The 18,306-nt window shown below is 32.4% G+C and overlaps 1 protein-coding gene across 1 annotated transcript; it reads right to left on the bottom strand.

Moving 5' to 3' along the window:
• Positions 1 to 1,160: 1,160 nt before the first annotated feature.
• On the bottom strand, positions 1,161 to 9,077 carry LOC107364661 (uncharacterized). Its single transcript, XM_015932090.3, has 3 exons — positions 8,338 to 9,077; positions 2,269 to 3,043; positions 1,161 to 2,137 (listed from the first exon to the last, which is right to left on the bottom strand). The coding sequence occupies exons 1-3, from the start codon at positions 8,678 to 8,680 to the stop codon at positions 1,306 to 1,308; spliced, it is 1,950 nt and encodes a 649-aa protein (XP_015787576.2). The 5' UTR covers positions 8,681 to 9,077; the 3' UTR covers positions 1,161 to 1,305.
• Between the last annotated feature and the right edge of the window lie 9,229 nt (positions 9,078 to 18,306).

Here is an 18,306-nt window from a genome sequence, read left to right as displayed (position 1 = left end):
ATTTGACAATAAAGTGAATCGAGCAAACATTGAAATTAACTTTCAATTTGAGTTTGATTCAATCAAATCATTTCCTCTCTGGAAACGTTGACTTGTAAAACAGCTTTGGCTTGCTTTGCATAAAGATGCAATATTTATTATTGATATTTTGTTCAGTTTAATCTTTTTTTTCTTTTCATTTCTACAATTGTTCAATTTAACATGAAAATTTTGTCTCGATATTTTTGCCTTTTATGGCAAAAACTGCAAAGTTGAAGGAAAAAATTTCGTGCTTCATTTTTGTAGAAATTTTTGTTTGCTTCTTTTTTTCATCATTTTACTGTACAATGGCTATTGTTGGCTGGTTAGCTGATGAATTTATTGCAACAATTGTAGATGAATAATGATGGTTAGAAATGTTGACTCTTGTTTGGGTGTTTTGATTGTTTCACTTTTATTTCTTACTTTGCAATCTTTCTTGTAGTTATGATTTATTAACTGCACAAGACACTCAATGAAGAAAATGATGAACAGTTGGAAAGAGTTGGCCAAAAAATATTCAACCAGAGATGAAATAAAATGATTAAAACTATTTGGTTTGATAAGAAAAGGACGATTTTGCACATTTTTACTTGAAAAATTCTTATGTTCAGCACGCTAGCACATTGGCATTTTTAGAACTTTGTTAGATGCATTGTGCATTGATGATTGGCACAGGTCAAGTCTAATCAACTTCTATGACTGTATGTAAAACATTTCAAGCTGCCAATCATTTTTGATACAGTTGAATGAAAAGTTAATTCAACATTTTTTCCGTTCTTTCTTTCACCATCAACAATAATATTAATTAAGGTTGCTCAAGTAACCTCAAAGTTGACAGCAACAGTTAGACTTTATTTAACCTTTCCATTGTTTTCCATTCATTGCAAACTACATTAATTTCACTATTTACAACAATTAACTTCTCATAATACAATTTAACTGATGGATGACACAAGAATGAAAAATATCAAACAGTAAACATCAAAAATTAACCGAAACTTGTCATTTATGCTTTAGTTAATATTTGTCTTTTACTTCTGTTAACTCGAAACATTGACCTTTTTGTAAAGCAATTTGGCAATTAAATGGAAATTCATTGTTTCGGAAAATACAAAAATAACTTCTTTTCTCTGTCAACATGAATGTCAATATTTTTTAATAATAAATTAATGGTCAGAAAAAGTCAAAACTGTTAATACAAATTGAATAGTACAAAAATTTAGGAGCTGGAAACATTTTTTGTTGACTTTTGAGTTATTGAAATTGAATGGTTTTACAGGAATTTTATAGAAAAATTCTAGCCTTGATTAGCATGTTGCCAAACTTGATTGGATCATCTGATCGGTTGATTCGACTGAAGTCAATTAGTCGCTTTTTACCACACGGCTGATTCCTCTCAAGAGGTTTTACGAAGCTTGCAATAGTGCACTCGTGCGATTTAATCTCTGATGGTTTAATGGTTACCATCATGTCATCTTCACGAGCAAAAGAGATTATCTCGGTTCTGTTGTAGTTTATGAGTCCTTCATTATTGGCATACTCGTGCTGTTGGTTAATCAACATCAACTGAAAGGTTTGGTTGAAGGGCCACTGAAGCAGACTATCGTATTCCCCTTCAATCAAAGCCAGTTCAAGGCCTATGTAACCCTTACCAGGAGAGGTTGAGTTTAACCGAAGAGAGACTTGCATTAGGTAGCCTTGGCCATTGGTGTAAAACTCGGGACTTGTAAAGGTTTTCAGGGTTCGTCCCATGTAATCAAATCGACCCAATTTATACCTTATATTGGGTAACATCCAAGTAAACTCGGAAACCAGTGAACCTTGATGGAGACCAAGAGAGGCTTGTTTACGACCTGAGAAGTGATTAAATTTGGTTGTCAGTTGAATATCAAGTGAACCATTCTCAATGAATCGATAATGGGTTAAATTGAGTAAATGAAATGATTGAACTGTTGTGAAACAAAAGTCTAGATAATTTGAGGGTTGAAAGAATGGTGATGAAGTACAATCAGCTGATGATGGACTCAACAGTATTGTATAATCTTTCCGCCAATATTCAGGAGAATGGTCAACAATCGAGACTTCCAGTGAATACGGGAAAGGCCATTGAAGATATCTAGACAAGAGAAACAAACATTATCAATTGCTGGTGTCATCGATCATGAGATATTTAGATTGAGTTTTAATGTAATACTTTTCATGACTTTTAGTTGTGAAAAGATTTGAGTAAACGAAGTCGACTTTTACCTGTCATAATCTCCTTGCATGAGTGCCAATGAAATGGCAAATGCCCGATCCTTTGGTAAGAGTGTCATGAAAAGTTTAACCAGATAACCACCTTGGTGAGTGTAAAAGGGTTCAGATTGAAGAACATTCACTGACCCGTTAGAAAAGGCCTTTTCAAAAGCCGTCGTAAAATTGTTTATACGCCAGACGTGCTTGGTAACCAAGTTGTTGTACCTCATGTGAATAGAGGCAACCTTGTGGGTTGACCCTTTGTCATCCAATTGGAATAAACCTCGAACAACTAGAGTTCCGTTTCTCATGTAGCGGTCAGGCTCGGTGAATAGCTTTTGCAATGGTACTACTCGACGGTTACCACAGCCATCTGGCATGGGCGTCCAATCATCTTGTTGAGATGGACGCAAAAAGACTGACCTCAAACGGCAAGGGTCAACATTGGGAGTTATTGTATGTTTAAATGAAGATTCGACATTCTTCAAATCAAACATGGTCAATGTTGTTCGTAGCTGATATGGCCATTCCAGAGTAGTGTCATATTCACTTGTCATGAGTCGGAAAAATAGGCCCAAGTAGGAGTTGCCATCGGTATAAGTATTGTTCAATATGAGCAAAAATTGTACTCGATAACCAGGCTTCGATATGTGGAACGGAGGTGAACGAACAAAGATGGTTTCTTCTGAAATCATGTCGAGCAAATCTGGCACTCGCCATTCAAATTCACTAAAGGACCCATTACCGGTCGAATGATTCAATGGCACTTGAACCAACTGTCCATAATCTGCAAAAAGACGAAAAACGATGAAAAATTAAACTATTTGATTATTCCTTTTCCGTGCTTCAACAATGTTAGAAAATAATTGGATCAATTATTTTTAGGAACTAACTGCGCCCTTTATGCACTTGAAGGGCGAAAAATCTTGCAGTGAAAAGAGCGACTCAAAGTGCAACATGAAAAACCACAAATTACATGGCAATGAAATGCAAAAGGCTATCCAATGTCCAACCAAGCATTATTGAGAATAGCCCTGTCAAGATGATGAATCATGACCACCCATGACTATTAACCTCAGATTGATGGTGAAAAATGAAACGAATTGAAAAGGTAAAAGCAATAATAGAGCAAAAAAATGATTCATATTTTATTTTTTATCCATTTAAACATTTTCCTCTTCTGAATACTATTCAAATGAAGCATTTTCAAATTGTCCAGTTGAACCGCAAACAAAAAACAATATTCAAGTCAAGTTTCTCGTTTTATCGCTTCCAAACAATGTTCATAACTTTTGTCTCATTTTCTTTTCTCCTTATCAGCATTTTAACCATTTTTTTCTACTGTACGTAAAATGCTAAAGATAACAAGCAAAAAAAGCAAACAATAAAATATAGACTGGGAGTGAAAAATGTCGAAAGAGTGAGAAAAGGATTGAATGTTGAGAACAATATATAAATGGTGCAAAAAATAAGGCCAAAAATGGTATGAATTGGTAAAGATGATGATGAGGAAAAAAAGGAAAGGAAAAAAAGCGATTCAATGTCTCGAGATGGAAACGTGTCTTGAATAACAGTGTTGATCAGTTTTTTTCATCATTTCATTCCTTTCTTTTTGCTTCTTTTCATCATCATTATCATCCTGGATTTGCCTTATGAAACTGCATGTTGCTTGATAATCAAATTTTTACCTCGTTTCTCATATTACGCTCAACGAAACTCAATCCTTTGGAGGATAAGCAAAGAGAACGGAAAAAAGTACAACAACGAAAGTAACAAGAAAAAGTTAAATTGTCTGTGTTTGTATTTATGTTTAATCTTCATTTTTATTGAAGAGAAAAGAGAAAAAAAAGTTTTTGTTCTTTTTCACATTTTTGCTTTTCATCTCAACTCAACTTCCTGTATCAGTGATAAACTTTGGACCAACATTTATGAACAAAATGATGATGTTGATGGTAGTGAACAAAGCACTTTGATCATCATTTTCATCACTCTCATTGTCTTTGCTTCATTTAAAAGTCGAGTCTTTTTGTTCCTCAATTTTGAGCAACTTTTTTTCATTTTTTCATTTTTTATTGCATTGATGTTTCACTTTAGCCATTTCAACTATCAAGTTGTTTAAACTTAATTTGATTTTCAGTTGAAAAATTTAAGGAAATTGCAATGCCAATAAATTAGCTTCAAGTTGAATCTACTGTTGGCAAAGTTGATCAAAACTCTCGCATTGATGATGATGATGATGATGTGATTGATGCTCAGAAGTAGTACAATGTAATGTTGTGTTTATGTGGTACTTGGCTCATTTTTCAATGTGATATAATGAATAAATTATAATGTATGAATTTTGCACTGAAATTGCTTTCTGTTTGCATAATCAAATTTTTAAATTTTGCAAAATACACGTACTCCGCTATCTGACCTCTAACTGACGTTTACACGATATTTTCTCTGAGTGCACAATTTTTAGATCCGATAAGATTCAGTAGATTAAAAGACTATGAGTTTGCAAGCTCAAGGTCATTAGGGGTAACTTCGTTACCAAATATTATATAACACTCATATCTTTTGGCCAGCATGAGTTATGAAATGAAATGAAATGATCTACGAATTTTTGAAAATTGAGAAAATTGACAGCAAATGTCAGTCAGAGGTCAAATAACGAGGTGACCTTAGGTGCGAAACCTCAAGTAGGCTCCGGCCATAACCAGTGAGTATAATTTCAACATAACTTGCATCAGACGGATTTTAACGGAGTGATAATTCATTTTTATAAAAACCTGACCCGGCTGGACTAAGTCCAGTGATTCGGCCATTCTTGGGGTTTTGAATTCATTCATCTTCATAACCACATATATGAGCCTTAAACTGCGCTTGAAACTTAAGCTTGAAAATAGGAAATTTGACTAGAGATGAGTTTCGCAGAATACAATACATCAATGTTCTTTACAGTCCATTTCATGACAGCTCCCTTTAATAAACTTTTGACAAAGTTACTAGAAATGTATAAGTTTGACCAGGTTGAGATTTTGCACCAGTTTTGTAGCAATACTTTTTGAAGGCTGCATCTCTGAATCAGGTTTGTTTTGTTGTTTAAAAGCTTGGCCTGAATCACGTTCAGTCGCATCAAAAATTGACATGATAGCACTTTTTTTTCCATCCATCCCACAGCCAGTGCGCTTTTTTCATAGTCACCATAGTTTGAATATTGGTAACCAACAAATTGACAATTTGCAACTGTTCGGAATTGATGAGCGTTAATCGAGGAGGCGAATAGGCGATTTCATGAGGCTGCTTCACTGATGCCCGAAGCAGAGAGAAAAAATATGCTAAACCGGTGATTTGATCCAATTTGACAATTACCTTTAGTCACCGTACCTTTAGTAGTTGATGTCCGTCATTCAATAATCCTTTAAATTTACCTCAATCAGGTTGTCGATAGCCAACATTGGAAAATTTCCAACCCGAAATTTAAATCAATTTGCAATGAAATGAGCAATAGTGGCTCCAACAACGCCAGTGTTGGAGGTCAATTAGAGGTCAAATGCAGAATTGACCTTGAATAACCTTAAGCGTTGGAACATATGGTTGTTTAATTTTCATAAGCTCATAGTTCAAGTCTGAGGTCTATAGTACTAACCGTTCGTGAGTTATGCCGTATGAAGGCGTAAAATGAAAATTCTGAGTAGGACATTTCTGACATACATCTTCTATCATCAAATAACATTTGCTTTAAACTCAAAATTTTTAAAACTCAAGGTCATTTAAAAGGCATTTAAAAATAGACTCTCTTATAAAATAACCATTCGATTTTTATTTTAAACGATCATCCAAAAGTACCAACGCAATTAAATTACGAAAAAGTGAGTTTTAATCAATCATCTGCTCTCCTTTATCGTTAGCGTTTGATTAGTTTCATTGTGATACTTTTAGTATTTTATACTTTCTGTTTCATCATTAAAGAACCATTGAATGATTACCAAGGTAATGACCAATGTCAATGGATAATTAATGATTAAAATAATTGATTGTCATTTATTATCTAGCTTTACATGTCACCATTGATAAAAAGAAACAAATAAAGTTGCAATTTTCAATGTAAATGTTTAACTTCCTGAGAACTGAAAACGAAACAATGTCATCGTTTTTCCTTTTCATGAAGAGAGAAAGAGATCACCATGAAATTTGATGAAGAAAATGAAGTCAACTTGATCGAAGAGAAATTTTCTTGTCAGACAAGAAACAGTTTCAATCTATGCAAATCAGAGGCAAACAAGAAGAGAATCGAAGGGAAAAGAAAGAAAAAGAAGGGAAAAAAAGAGTTGAACCAAGTGTTGGTTAATTGTAATATATTGTATTCCAATTGATGATGAATTATTATATTATGCCATTTGAACATTGTCCTTTCAACGGAAACACTATTGACCCACAGTTAACAATCAATCAACAGTTAAACAGTAAAGAAAGTGAAAGTAGCCCAAATCATTGAAACATTATCAATCAATTTAATGGTAATAACAATTATTGTGCATTAATAATATTTTTCACATAACTTTGTTCGTTCATCTTTTGCCTTTTCTTGGGTCAACTTTGTACTAATGATGTCTCAACTAACATATTGACTGACCAACAAGACAGACTGAATGGACAAAATGAGCAAACCTGAGATTTGAAAAAAAGTAGAGTAAAAATGATTGTCTTTTTTTTCTGGTCTCGCAATGAAACAGTTGAGATGAACTTTCATTCAATGTATTGTTTGGACAAGAAAAGGTTTCAACTTTAGTCAATTGATTGTATTGATAACATCATTTGTCTGATTTTTTGGACAATCTTTTTCTTCTTGACTGTTTCTTTATCTGTGATTGAATATACTTGAAATACACACTCATAACCATGATTGGAGATTAATTTTATTGCCTCTATCAAGTTGTTATTTGGCTGGATCAATTGTCTCCCTGAAGATGATGGAGAGAGAGAGAAAGGAATTAAGATGAAAATGTTGAAAATGATGAGGAAGAGAGCGTGAAATACTCTTGAAAAGAAGCAATAAACTAGAGTAAAGTTCAACGTGACAAACATGTTCAACTAATAGCTTAAGTTGAAACCTTTTCTTTTCCCTCACTATTCAATTCCATGAGAAATTTTTCTCCCGAAATTTCATATTCGATATTGAAACAAGAGGAAACTTGTTCATCGTTGTCAATTCAACTTCATCTTTCGTCACTTTCATCATGAAAATTGTCATTATTCAAACCTTTTTCCACCTCAACCAACAATGAGCCAATGTCTTGTTTCCTTTCATTTGGTAAACAAAATTGATTGGAAAGAGTTTTGTTTAGTGTTGAACGGTTTGAGTTTTCAACTCCATGATTCTAGTTGCTTGATAAACTTGTTCAGGTTGATGATGAAATGTTTATGATAACAGAGAGAAAAAAAAGTTCAATGAAATGATAATGTTGATGGAAAGGCAAGAGATGGTAACCAGTTGGGAAATGAATTTAAAGTTGTCAGTGGAGCTTTTAAGTGTGCACTTTTTGTGCAAACCAAGTGACCCGTCAACTGATACTGATGAAGGGAGTGAAAATGATAATGTTCATGATGAGAATTTGAGATGAAATTTTCTTTTTGTTTTTTGCTGCCTTTTATTCATCAAAAGACAAGACTGATAGGTAGACTGGCAAGATGTTGGGTTAAGGGTTAAACATGTAGTTGATGGGTAAAGGTTGAGACTAACAACTGTCTAAGAGATGATGATAGAACGATAAGTTGTGAGTCTTTCCTTTGAACATGCATTTACGGCAAAGACGGTTCAAGTTGATGAGGAAGGATGAAGAATGAGTAAAATATGAAGAATGATGGTTAACTTGTTTACTCAATGATAACTGTTAGCATCTTAAAGGGAAACGAAAAAGAAGAAAAAGAAAAAAGAAAAGTTCATGTTGATAATGTTTATATCGTTTGCAACTTTTCTGACTTTTTTCCTTCTTTTTATTCTTTTTGGCATCACAAAGTTTTCGTACAACAAGAGGAAATATTGAAGCAAAGAAAAGATGAAAAGATGAAAAGTAACAAATCAATAGTACTAACCATATTTACCCCAAGACGACTCAACATCATCATCTTCTGATTTTGCAGTTGTTCTTGTTTTTACTATTGTTGATGATTCTGTTGATGTTGGTGATGTTGTTGCCTCGGTTGCTAGTTCAGTCTCATCAACAGTGTTGCTTGGTAAAGTTGGTGCAACTTTTTGATCCAATGAGTAAGGCAAAGAGTTTGTCAATGAAGATGAAGATAATGATGAGTTGAGTTGATGAGATAAAAACAGTGATCCAGTGGCTCCATGTGAGGCTTGTAAAAGGATGAACAAGAGAACAACAATCAAATCAATTCTTATTGAAGTCCATTGAGGCACATCTTTTTGTGAAGACATTTTCGGCTCTTCTTTTTCCTCTTGTAATGGTTCCTTGCCTTGTACTTTGCTTTTTTTGTTAACTTTAATAATCTTTTAAAGTTCACTTTAAAACAATAATGATACTAATGAAAAACCAGAGCAACACTGAAATGGTCAATTTGTGAGGCAAGAAGAGCAAAAGAGATTCAATAACAGTCTTTTGATACTAATAATGATAGCGGTCAATAAAGTGAAATGAAAACTTTTCTTTTCATGGATTTTGGGTTCGATCAAATATTTACAGTCGAAACAATGAAATGATTGTTAACATTGTTTTAAAAAACACTTTTGACCTTTTCATAGTTTGTAAAAGTGCACAAGATTATTCTGATCGGTTTAATGATGATGATGATGATGATGAGATCAAATGAAACCGGAAAAGTGAATCAAATAAATTTTGATTAAAATTTATCATTTCGCCATTTGGGTGACGTTGAAGATGCTTGACCAGTTTATCTCTTCTAGGGACATCTTTCTATCCCTTGTGAAACAGGTCATAGACTTGATGGTAACTGGTTTAACATTGGGAAAACTGTCATTGGACTCGAATTTGTCTCATTATCTGATTATTTTTAACATTTTTCTTCATTTTTTTCTTCTTCTTCTTCATTTTATTTATTACAATAATTATCATCTCATGGTATGGAAACCAGTTTATCTTTTAGTTTACTCTTTGCCACTTTGTCTTTCCTCTTCAACCAAATTCTGATGTGATTTTATCAATGAAACTTTTGCTCTTCATTTGTATTGATTAAAACTTGCCTCAATTGTTTCGACAATTTTATCTTTTCATGAAAATGCTGGCAAAATTGAAACTTTAGTCGTTTTCTGTTTGCTCATGAAAAGCAAAATTTTCGCATATTTTTAAATTCATGACATTGTCTTGATTGATAAGCTGAGTGAACTGTTTTTCCTGTTCACCAAACAATTCTGTTCTTTAGATTATGATGATGATGATGCTTGTTCTTGTCGCCATTTGGTGCTAGATTGTTAATGCTTTTTTTTCTGTTGCTTCTCATGTTGAATAAACTTATCAGTTTCAGTGGCAAAAAAGAGCAAAATTCAAGGGAAAAAAACTATTACCGGAAGATGTGTTGCTAGATTTGTTGAATTCAAGAGTTGATTCTTGACTATTCATTACATCATTATAACTTTGTACACTTGATTAAAAACATTCAATCAATTGTTTGCTCCACCATCTTTTTGCTTAGGCGACAAATTTATACATTAATTAGCATAGAGGAACAATTTTTCGATTCAAAGTAAAAGTAATTAATGAAATCAGTGAATCAATGGGAACAATGGATTGACACTGTAGGATGAACAAAACGTCTACCAAATGAAGGTGAAAAGAGTCTTCTTTCTTTCCTTTCTTTTTTTCCCTCAAACGAAGAGAAAAAAAACAAGGAATGATTTAATGAGACATACAGTCATATTCAAAAGTTTAAAGCCAACGATTTGTGCAAAATCAAATCAAATTTAGGTACACTTTTAGGTTACCAATACTAGTCTTTTTTTAGTATAATATTTTCACAGGTATTGTCTACTGATAAAACAAAAAATTTCACCTAAATTTATTTCAGTAAATCAGTGAGTGATTAATTAATTAGACGCTGTTAATTTTACATGGCATCTTTTTTGTCAAAAGTTTAAAGCATTTCATGAAAAATAGCGACAGCGTTCGAATTTTTTCTTCTAATTTTGCTATTCAATTGAACAATTTAAGAGCAGCCTTCGTGCAAAAAATCAACCGAAAAAATCGATCATGAACCAAGTTATGAACTTTCTCGTTCAACATTGGTTTCTATGGCGATAAATTTAATAAGAGTAATTAATCACGACCCGATAGGTCAAAATTTTTATAAATAATTTCACAAAAAAACAAAAGCATACTGAATAATTTCTGAGAAATTATGATGTCCTTAGGTCAATCGTTCTCGACAAAATTCACATTATCTTGTTTCGTTCGAATTTTCCCATTGAACTCAATGGAAAAAATTAGCATAAAACATTAAAACATGACTTCGCGGAGAACAATTGACCTAAGGACATCGAAATTTCTCAGAAATTATTCAGAATGGTTGGTATTTTCTTGTGATACCATTTTCAAAAATTCTGACCCATCGGGGCGTGATTAATTACTCCAATTCAATTCATCGCCATAGAAACCAATGTTAAAAGAGAAAATTAATAACTTGGTTAATTATCGAAATTTTTCGTTAATTTCAGGTACAAAATTGTTTCTCAAGATGGTTAATTGAATAGCAAAATTAGAAGAAAAAATTCGAACGCTGTCGCTATTTTTCATGAAATGCTTTAAACTTTTGACAAAAAAGATGCCATGTAAAATTAACAGCGTCTAATTAATTAATCACTCACTGATTTACTGAAATAAATTTAGGTGAAATTTTTTGTTTTATCAGTAGACAATACCTGTGAAAATATTATACTAAAAAAAAGACTAGTATTGGTAACCTAAAAGTGTACCTAAATTTGATTTGATTTTGCACAAATCGTTGGCTTTAAACTTTTGAATTTGACTGTATTTGTTGGACTCTTAATCTTGACAAAATCATTACATGTGACAAAGCGTATTGATGCTTGATGAGCTGTACAACGTGATGCAGACTGTTAGACTCTCTTAGGTTGACAAATGGAACCTTCTTGGGCTTGAAGACTACAAGCTTCTCAGTTGAACAAGTGAAACACACTCCACGAAGGACTACCCCATCAGGCTATTGAAGGTGATGCAGAGAAGGTCGACCTTTAGGTTGTGAAAAGTGACTTGGTTGATAGTCAAATCTATCATACGGAAATCTTTGTTTGCATGTTTCAAGAAAGCTCACTCATCAGTCAACTAAACAGGTAATAAGTAGATTTTGTTGGATCAGACTATACTCTTAAGATGAAAATACCCTTTATTCAATTCTCGACAATTTTTCACGAAAAATTGATCAGAAAATAATTCCTTTTGAAATGAGAGCAAATAACACAATTGGTTTGTCTCTTTACATCAACTGGTTCAATTGATTTGATCAAAGGTTTCGTTTATAATACTTTTTTTTGTAAACTTGTCATTTAAAGTTTACAACCAGGAGAGGGCAAAAAAATGGAAAACAGTTGACTTGAGAATAGAAAAATTTAAAAATTTGTTCTCATTCCTTACAGTTCAATATATCATGTCACACTTCATGTTTACAGTTGCTTCATTTCAAGTTTCCAGTTATCAGTTACATGTTTATCAAAAATCAACATGAAGTGTATCAAGTAGGACGAAAAAACAATGCAATGTCAAAATTTAAGACTGGAACATTAAAAGAGTTGGAAAAAGAGTTGAAACTCTTAAGGTGAAAACAAGAGTAAACAAAAAATGAACTTGAATAATGTTGACAAAAATGATGGGGAAAAAGTAGAAATGCGTTTGTTGAGATAAAAGAAGATACATTTTCTTCGATAAATTTCATGTTAAGGCCATGTTAAACAGCATAATCATAGCTTTAAATTTTCTCTTGTATTCCCACTCTTCATCATCAAGTTTACTTGCGATGAAGAACAAAGTTGTGTACAGTTCTGAAACGTTCATGAAGAGACACAAAGTATAGGTTATTTTACAGAAAGGAAAAGAACATGATAGTGAAAAAAAAGAAATGAATTTCAAGTTACTTTTTCTTTTTCCTATCCTTTCACAAATGTACCAAGATTGAGAGAGAAATGATGATGATGATGATGAGAAAAATTTAAGTCACCGAAGCTTGAATGATATGAAAAGAATTGAGAAAACATGGAAAGCTCAGGAAAACGATGATGAGAAAAAGAGTAGAAAAAGATAAAGATGAAGATGAAGAAGAGTAAAAAATGTTATCCAATGGAGCATATCTTCGTTTCCCTCGAAATGTCCTTTTCCATCGACTACTGTTTTTACCTTTTCTTTATCCTCTCAATTTCTCAATCTATTTCTTTATTTTTCTCCTTCTTCTTCCCTTCCATTCTCATTCCCTGTTTTGCTTTATCTTTACTTCTCACTTTACGTTGAAAATCATTACCAGCATTTAAAATGTTCAAATATACTTGGTGACTGAATAATATTGATAACTTTAGCTTGAAACAACAGTCTTATTCTTTACAGCTATCAACATTTTGGAAAACTTTTTCTCCTCTCTTCTACTTTATACTCATCAATTGTGTCTAGATGTGAATCAGTAAACGATCAGTTAAGCAATAAACACAAAAAATCTTTACCAATTTTTCTTTTCTCTTTTTCAACCATTTTCCATGAGCACTCATGTGTTTAAACAACTGCAACTTATGTTCCAACACATATGTCTTTACCTTTTATCAGTAGCACCTATTCTGTATGGTTGATCTGGCGCAAAGTTTATGAAAAAAACAAACTCTAAATGCTCATCAAAATAATTATTGGAAGCGTTTTCAGAAAGTGAAAGCCGCTCAAGACTGAACTTGCAAATATTGAGAGAAAAAATTGGACATTGAGTTGGCGATTCCCTGATGAAGATGAAATATAATGCCAATCGCTGTTGTTTTGATAGGAAAATGTAATTATAATGAAAGCATCAAAATGATAATAGATGAAGCGAATTCGCAACTTTATTAAATACAAGTTCATGTTGTTTGGTTGAGCACAGTTGGAGACTGATGTTAATGCCAGTTTGCAAAGTTTAAGAAACATTTTTTTCTTGTGATTTAATTTTTTCTCTCTCGTCTATTGCATTGATGATCATGATGATGACGGTAATGTTGATGATTAAGAAAAGAGTAAAGAAAGAAAAAAGTGTTCATCTGGCCAAGCAAGGAACCACAATCTTGCAGAAAAAAAACCTTTTCTGTCAACATTAATATTAACCCACCTTTCACCTAAAAATAATATTACATTATTATCCAGAAAGCCAACCCAAATCAGGTTATACACTGAAAGAAGAGGGAGAGAGGGAAAAAACATGATAAATTGTTTCTCATGTAAACAATCGATATTGATGAGGAGGTAAAAACAAGAAGAGGAGGAAAAGGAAGAAAATGAAAGGCAAAAAGTTTTTCATTTTTATCATGAACAAAGCTGTGTTTCTTGTGACAGGTACAAGTGAAAGACGTTTTCATCTTTTCACAGATTTTGCTTTCTCTTTATATTCACGTTTGTTGAGCAAAAAAGTGCAAAATAATTTGCAATAATCGTAACTTTGAATGGAAATTGAAATGAACATTGACTTTTGACGACATTGAACATTCCATTTTTGTTCACTCTAAATAACCAATAATTGCTTTTATAGTCGATTGTATTGGTTACATTTTATCATTAAATTTGAATTTGCATTTGTTTCAAATTGTTTTCTTGCCGATCAAATGTTGCTGTCAAAAAGGCAATAATACATGAAAAGTTTCGAATCATTTGTTTTCAATTTTTCTTTTCCTTCTTTCAGTTACTTTTCCTCTTGTACATGTTATTGCATTTGCAAATTGATACATGCTATTCAAACTATTTCATCTAGAGTTTTGCATAATTCGTGATGAGATTCATTAAAAGGTAAACACATAAATGTTATTGTTATTGATCAACTTTAATCTCAACTGTTGTTGGAAACTTTTCGGATGAAAATGTTTGGTTGAGAAATAAGATGAATTACTTGTGAATATGATGAGTTGAGTGATTGATTTCTCATCTTGCATGTTGAATGAATATTCTGATCACAAGATTTTCTGTCAATGTTCGACTTGTCAATAAAGACTCATTCAGTATGGCTAGGTAATGACTGTTAATGAATGCTTAATTTTGGTTAATTTTATTGATTCTTGTGGCTTTGGAATGCAAGTTTATTTATTAATAAATAAACATATTTATGTAGTAGAGAAAGGTTTTAAGTGATTTTAGAAAATTGAAAGTTTTAGGAAAACTTGACTGGGTTGAATTGGTTCAGCTGGTACGAAATGCATACAGATGAATTGCATTATTCATTTCATCTTGCTGGAAAAGCTGTTGATTAAAGATCAAGGGTTGCTGAAAAGTGTTTGTGATGTTTCCGTTTCCATTTTGAAACGAGCTTAAACAAAAGCATTCACTTTATTGTTGCAATGCATTAGGATAGTGGAACAAAATCATCTGAAAAAGCAACAATTCAGTGCTCTTAACAGTATTTAAAGTTTTATATCAACATTATTGTGGAAAATGTGCAAAAAATTCTGTACAATTTTACTCATATTGTCTCTTTTGGCCTGTCGCATCACTGGTGTAACACCTCATTCTCATGTGAAAACCACATATTGTGCAGTTAATGGATTGGCCACTGAAAAATCGGGACGTTGCTTGTGAATATAACCCTTCTAAATTGTTGTATTCACTAAACTGCAATCTTTGTGTAAAAAAAACTTTTCTGCTTCGATCAAATGCGAAACTTATGGTTCAGAATTGATTGTTGGTTAAAGAATGGCTCTTAATTGTGCTAAGTGTGGACATAATTAGAGCTTGGACGCCTCTTCAACATTATTAAATGTAATGACACATGATTATAAAATTAAAAGTCGTAAAGGCAGCAACTAAGAACTAAAAGTTAATATTTGTTGTTATTGACTTCACCATTTTAAACTCACAACAGTAGACCGTGTCAATGTTTGTCATGACCTGGGAAGCCTTTAACAAGCTCTGGCTAAGCCTCAGTTGTGAGTCTCATAAGCACTCTCCGCTCACCACAGCAAATGGTGATTATATCATGAAAAAAGCCTTATTAGAACCTCATAAGAACATACTTTACTCAACTGTGTTTCATTGATTTACTTTGGCACAGAATATCGAAAGATGATGACAGTTGATTATTCATTAAATCATGTTGGAAAGTTTATTCATCAAAAAGTTAGGGGTTTGGAATGCATTTGATTGAAAGGTGAGTCGTCAAAGTTGCTGTAAAATATTACTGTAATATAAAGCTAAATGGACAATTGACATCTTTACCTTGATCGAAATTGCTTGATGCAAGTCAATGTCTCTAAAAACTTGTAACAAACTTTTCGTTGGATCGTACTTTCGATTACAATTAGATTTGCAATAAGACTTGCAACAAATTTAGCATCAAAGGTCTAATGGTTGATTTCAAGATACTTTTGACCTTTCAAGTGACTTATTTTCACTCTCTCATTGCTTAAAGGCAAAAGGCGCAAATTGTTGTACAATATAAATAATAAATCTGATCAATTTTCATCTGGGATTTAACTGGTTCACCTCTCAATCCACCACTCATTTATTAACTTTTTTTCCTCTTCTCACACTCTAACAATAATCTCACCTTTTCTCAGGCAAAAATGTTTCATGTTCAACTTATTTTGTTACCAAAGTTAATTTACCTTGAATCATTATTTTGTACCTCATGAGTTATTTATCCTTATTACACCATTAGGTTGTTACAAGATAAAAGTACAACCTGTAATAAAGTTTAATACTGAAAGACTTTTCCACCGTTCTAGTCGTAGAGATCAACAGATCAGTTGACAACATTGGCGAACTAAAAATCCTAATCAAACATTTAGAACTCTAATCATTCAGAGTAAAAACTGGACAATTTACATTCTAGAAACTAGAATATTATTTTGTATCTTTATGTTCAAGATTATCAAATGTTGCTAACAAGTCCAAGTGAAACTAAGGTTTGTTGTGGTCTAACTTATCGTGTAAACTTTTTAGCCTTTTGGCTTCATCTATAAGCCAATTGATTGATACAATAACATTTCATTTCTTGTTTCATCCAAAAGGGAATTCACTTTTCAATTGATTAACCAAAGCTGATACAAAAGGTTGAAACGAAAGGCAATACTAATAATAAATAGTGAACCAGAAAAGTAAGCCAATTGGTTAAACTAATACTTTTCTTGATGGTTAAGTTAATCATTAAATGAACCTTATCAATTGAAAATGCAACTTTATCAACATTTGGCTTTGGATTAACTCAAATAACCAGATTAACTTATACTTTCCTCTCGCATTATTACTATTATTATCAAACAGCATTTGACCAGTTAATCCAAGAAAACGAAAATTTCTCGATTCTTACTCTGGGTTGATAATGATGTTGATGACAAGCGAAAAAGCTCATGATATTTGCCCTTCACTTTCCATTAGCTTCATCCTCATCATTATCACTGATTCCATAGTGTTGCCGTCATTTTGAAAACTCTATTTTTTACTCAATAAAAGATCACAACTAATGAATAACTTTTCATTTACAGGTGGACTCGAAACAAATTGTGAGCAATATTATCGTTTCCCTTCAATTCGGTCATTTTGAATTGTCAATGCTCAAAGAAAAGTCAAATATTAATCAATTTGGATCGAGTGAAAGAGTTTTGTTGGAAACACAGAATACATAATTTTTCAAACCAAAGATTTCACTCAGAGAAGGACGATATTAACTCGCAAATTTTAATTTTGGATAAAAAATATCGATATTTTGGTCTTATTTCAATATCTCTCATCACTGATGTCGCTTAAGAGAAACTTGATTCTTATTATTTGCTTGAAAATCATGTAAATGGACAACTATTTCAGCGATTCTGAGAGAAAGAGTTTTAGATTTACTTGAACTTATCATTCACTCGACTTGATTTTGAGTGAAAACTTGAAAATCAGTCGACTATTTTTACGCGAGTTAATTATCCAAATCTCAAGTAAAGATTTATTGAAGTTTAATGTTTATTGAAAAAATGTTTTTCCATTAAAAGTTATTGAAACAATGGAAGACAAAAAAGCACAAAATTGATCGATTTTATTGATTGGAGCAACTTAAACAATGGAAGCTTAATCAATTAACTGAAAAGTAAACTTTCGGTGAATATTGTTGAACCACTTAAAGGGAAAGACTTGGAAATCAATTGAAAGAAATAACAATTTGTTTTCATCATTTCACTATTCATACATGATAATGATATAAATATATTGTAATGATGATAGGTGAAAGTGAATGTTGGAAGAGAGAGAAAGAAAAGAAACATTTTAATCGATTGAAATTTTGCAATATAATCAATGGTAAACAGGACAATGGGATCGATGAAGATGAACTTGGATAATAGTTGGAAAGATTGAGAATAATAATGGTCAGAATAGGAAGATGATGGGGAAAAGAGGCAAAAACTGAAAATAGTTAAAGTCTATTGGAGTGGCAATAAGAAAAGGTTTGAAACATTGTGATTGGAATGATCATGAAAGAGCAACATTATCATGTTATAAAAGGTGTTCAATGATGCGAAATGTCAATTTTGTTTTATAATTGTTGAAAGACCTTTTTCCCTTTTCCAAATTGATTGGCTCTTCATCAATATTTGTCCGATTATTAGGTGAACCTCATTACTTGATGATTATCATCATGAGCAACATTAACCAGCCAAGTTGAGGCGATTAACTGGCAATGATTTTTGATGATCAAGAGAAGAGAAAGTCTGGATGAAAAACAAGATGAAAAGAATTTGGAAGAAGAAAAAATCTTTGCTTCTTCTTCTTCTGTTTTCAATGGACTTATCAAGATTCACTATTAAAGTCATTGATTCCAAACGGATAAACTTGTCCAATGTCATCTTCAGTCAGTCAACAACTTCCCTTGTAAACTTATCATCGT

This window comes from Tetranychus urticae, chromosome 1 (genome assembly GCF_039701765.1).
Source record: "Tetranychus urticae isolate SD_2017Ah chromosome 1, NJAU_TeUrti_SD_1.0, whole genome shotgun sequence".
Lineage (NCBI taxonomy): Eukaryota > Metazoa > Arthropoda > Arachnida > Trombidiformes > Tetranychidae > Tetranychus > Tetranychus urticae.
The sequence above is the reverse complement of the archived record's forward strand: the minus strand, read 5'-3'. Positions and strand labels throughout refer to the sequence as shown.

What these genes read in the sequence shown, in the direction of transcription:
- LOC107364661 (XM_015932090.3), bottom strand. Translation starts at nt 8,680, where the DNA reads ATGTCTTCACAAAAAGATGTGCCTCAATGGACTTCAATAAGAATTGAT. An exon ending in GTCGTCTTGGGGTAAATATG is followed by an intron (nt 3,044 to 8,337) that starts GTTAGTACTATT and finishes GTCTTTTTGCAG; the next exon opens with ATTATGGACAGTTGGTTCAA. An exon ending in ATGCAAGGAGATTATGACAG is followed by an intron (nt 2,138 to 2,268) that starts GTAAAAGTCGAC and finishes TCTCTTGTCTAG; the next exon opens with ATATCTTCAATGGCCTTTCC.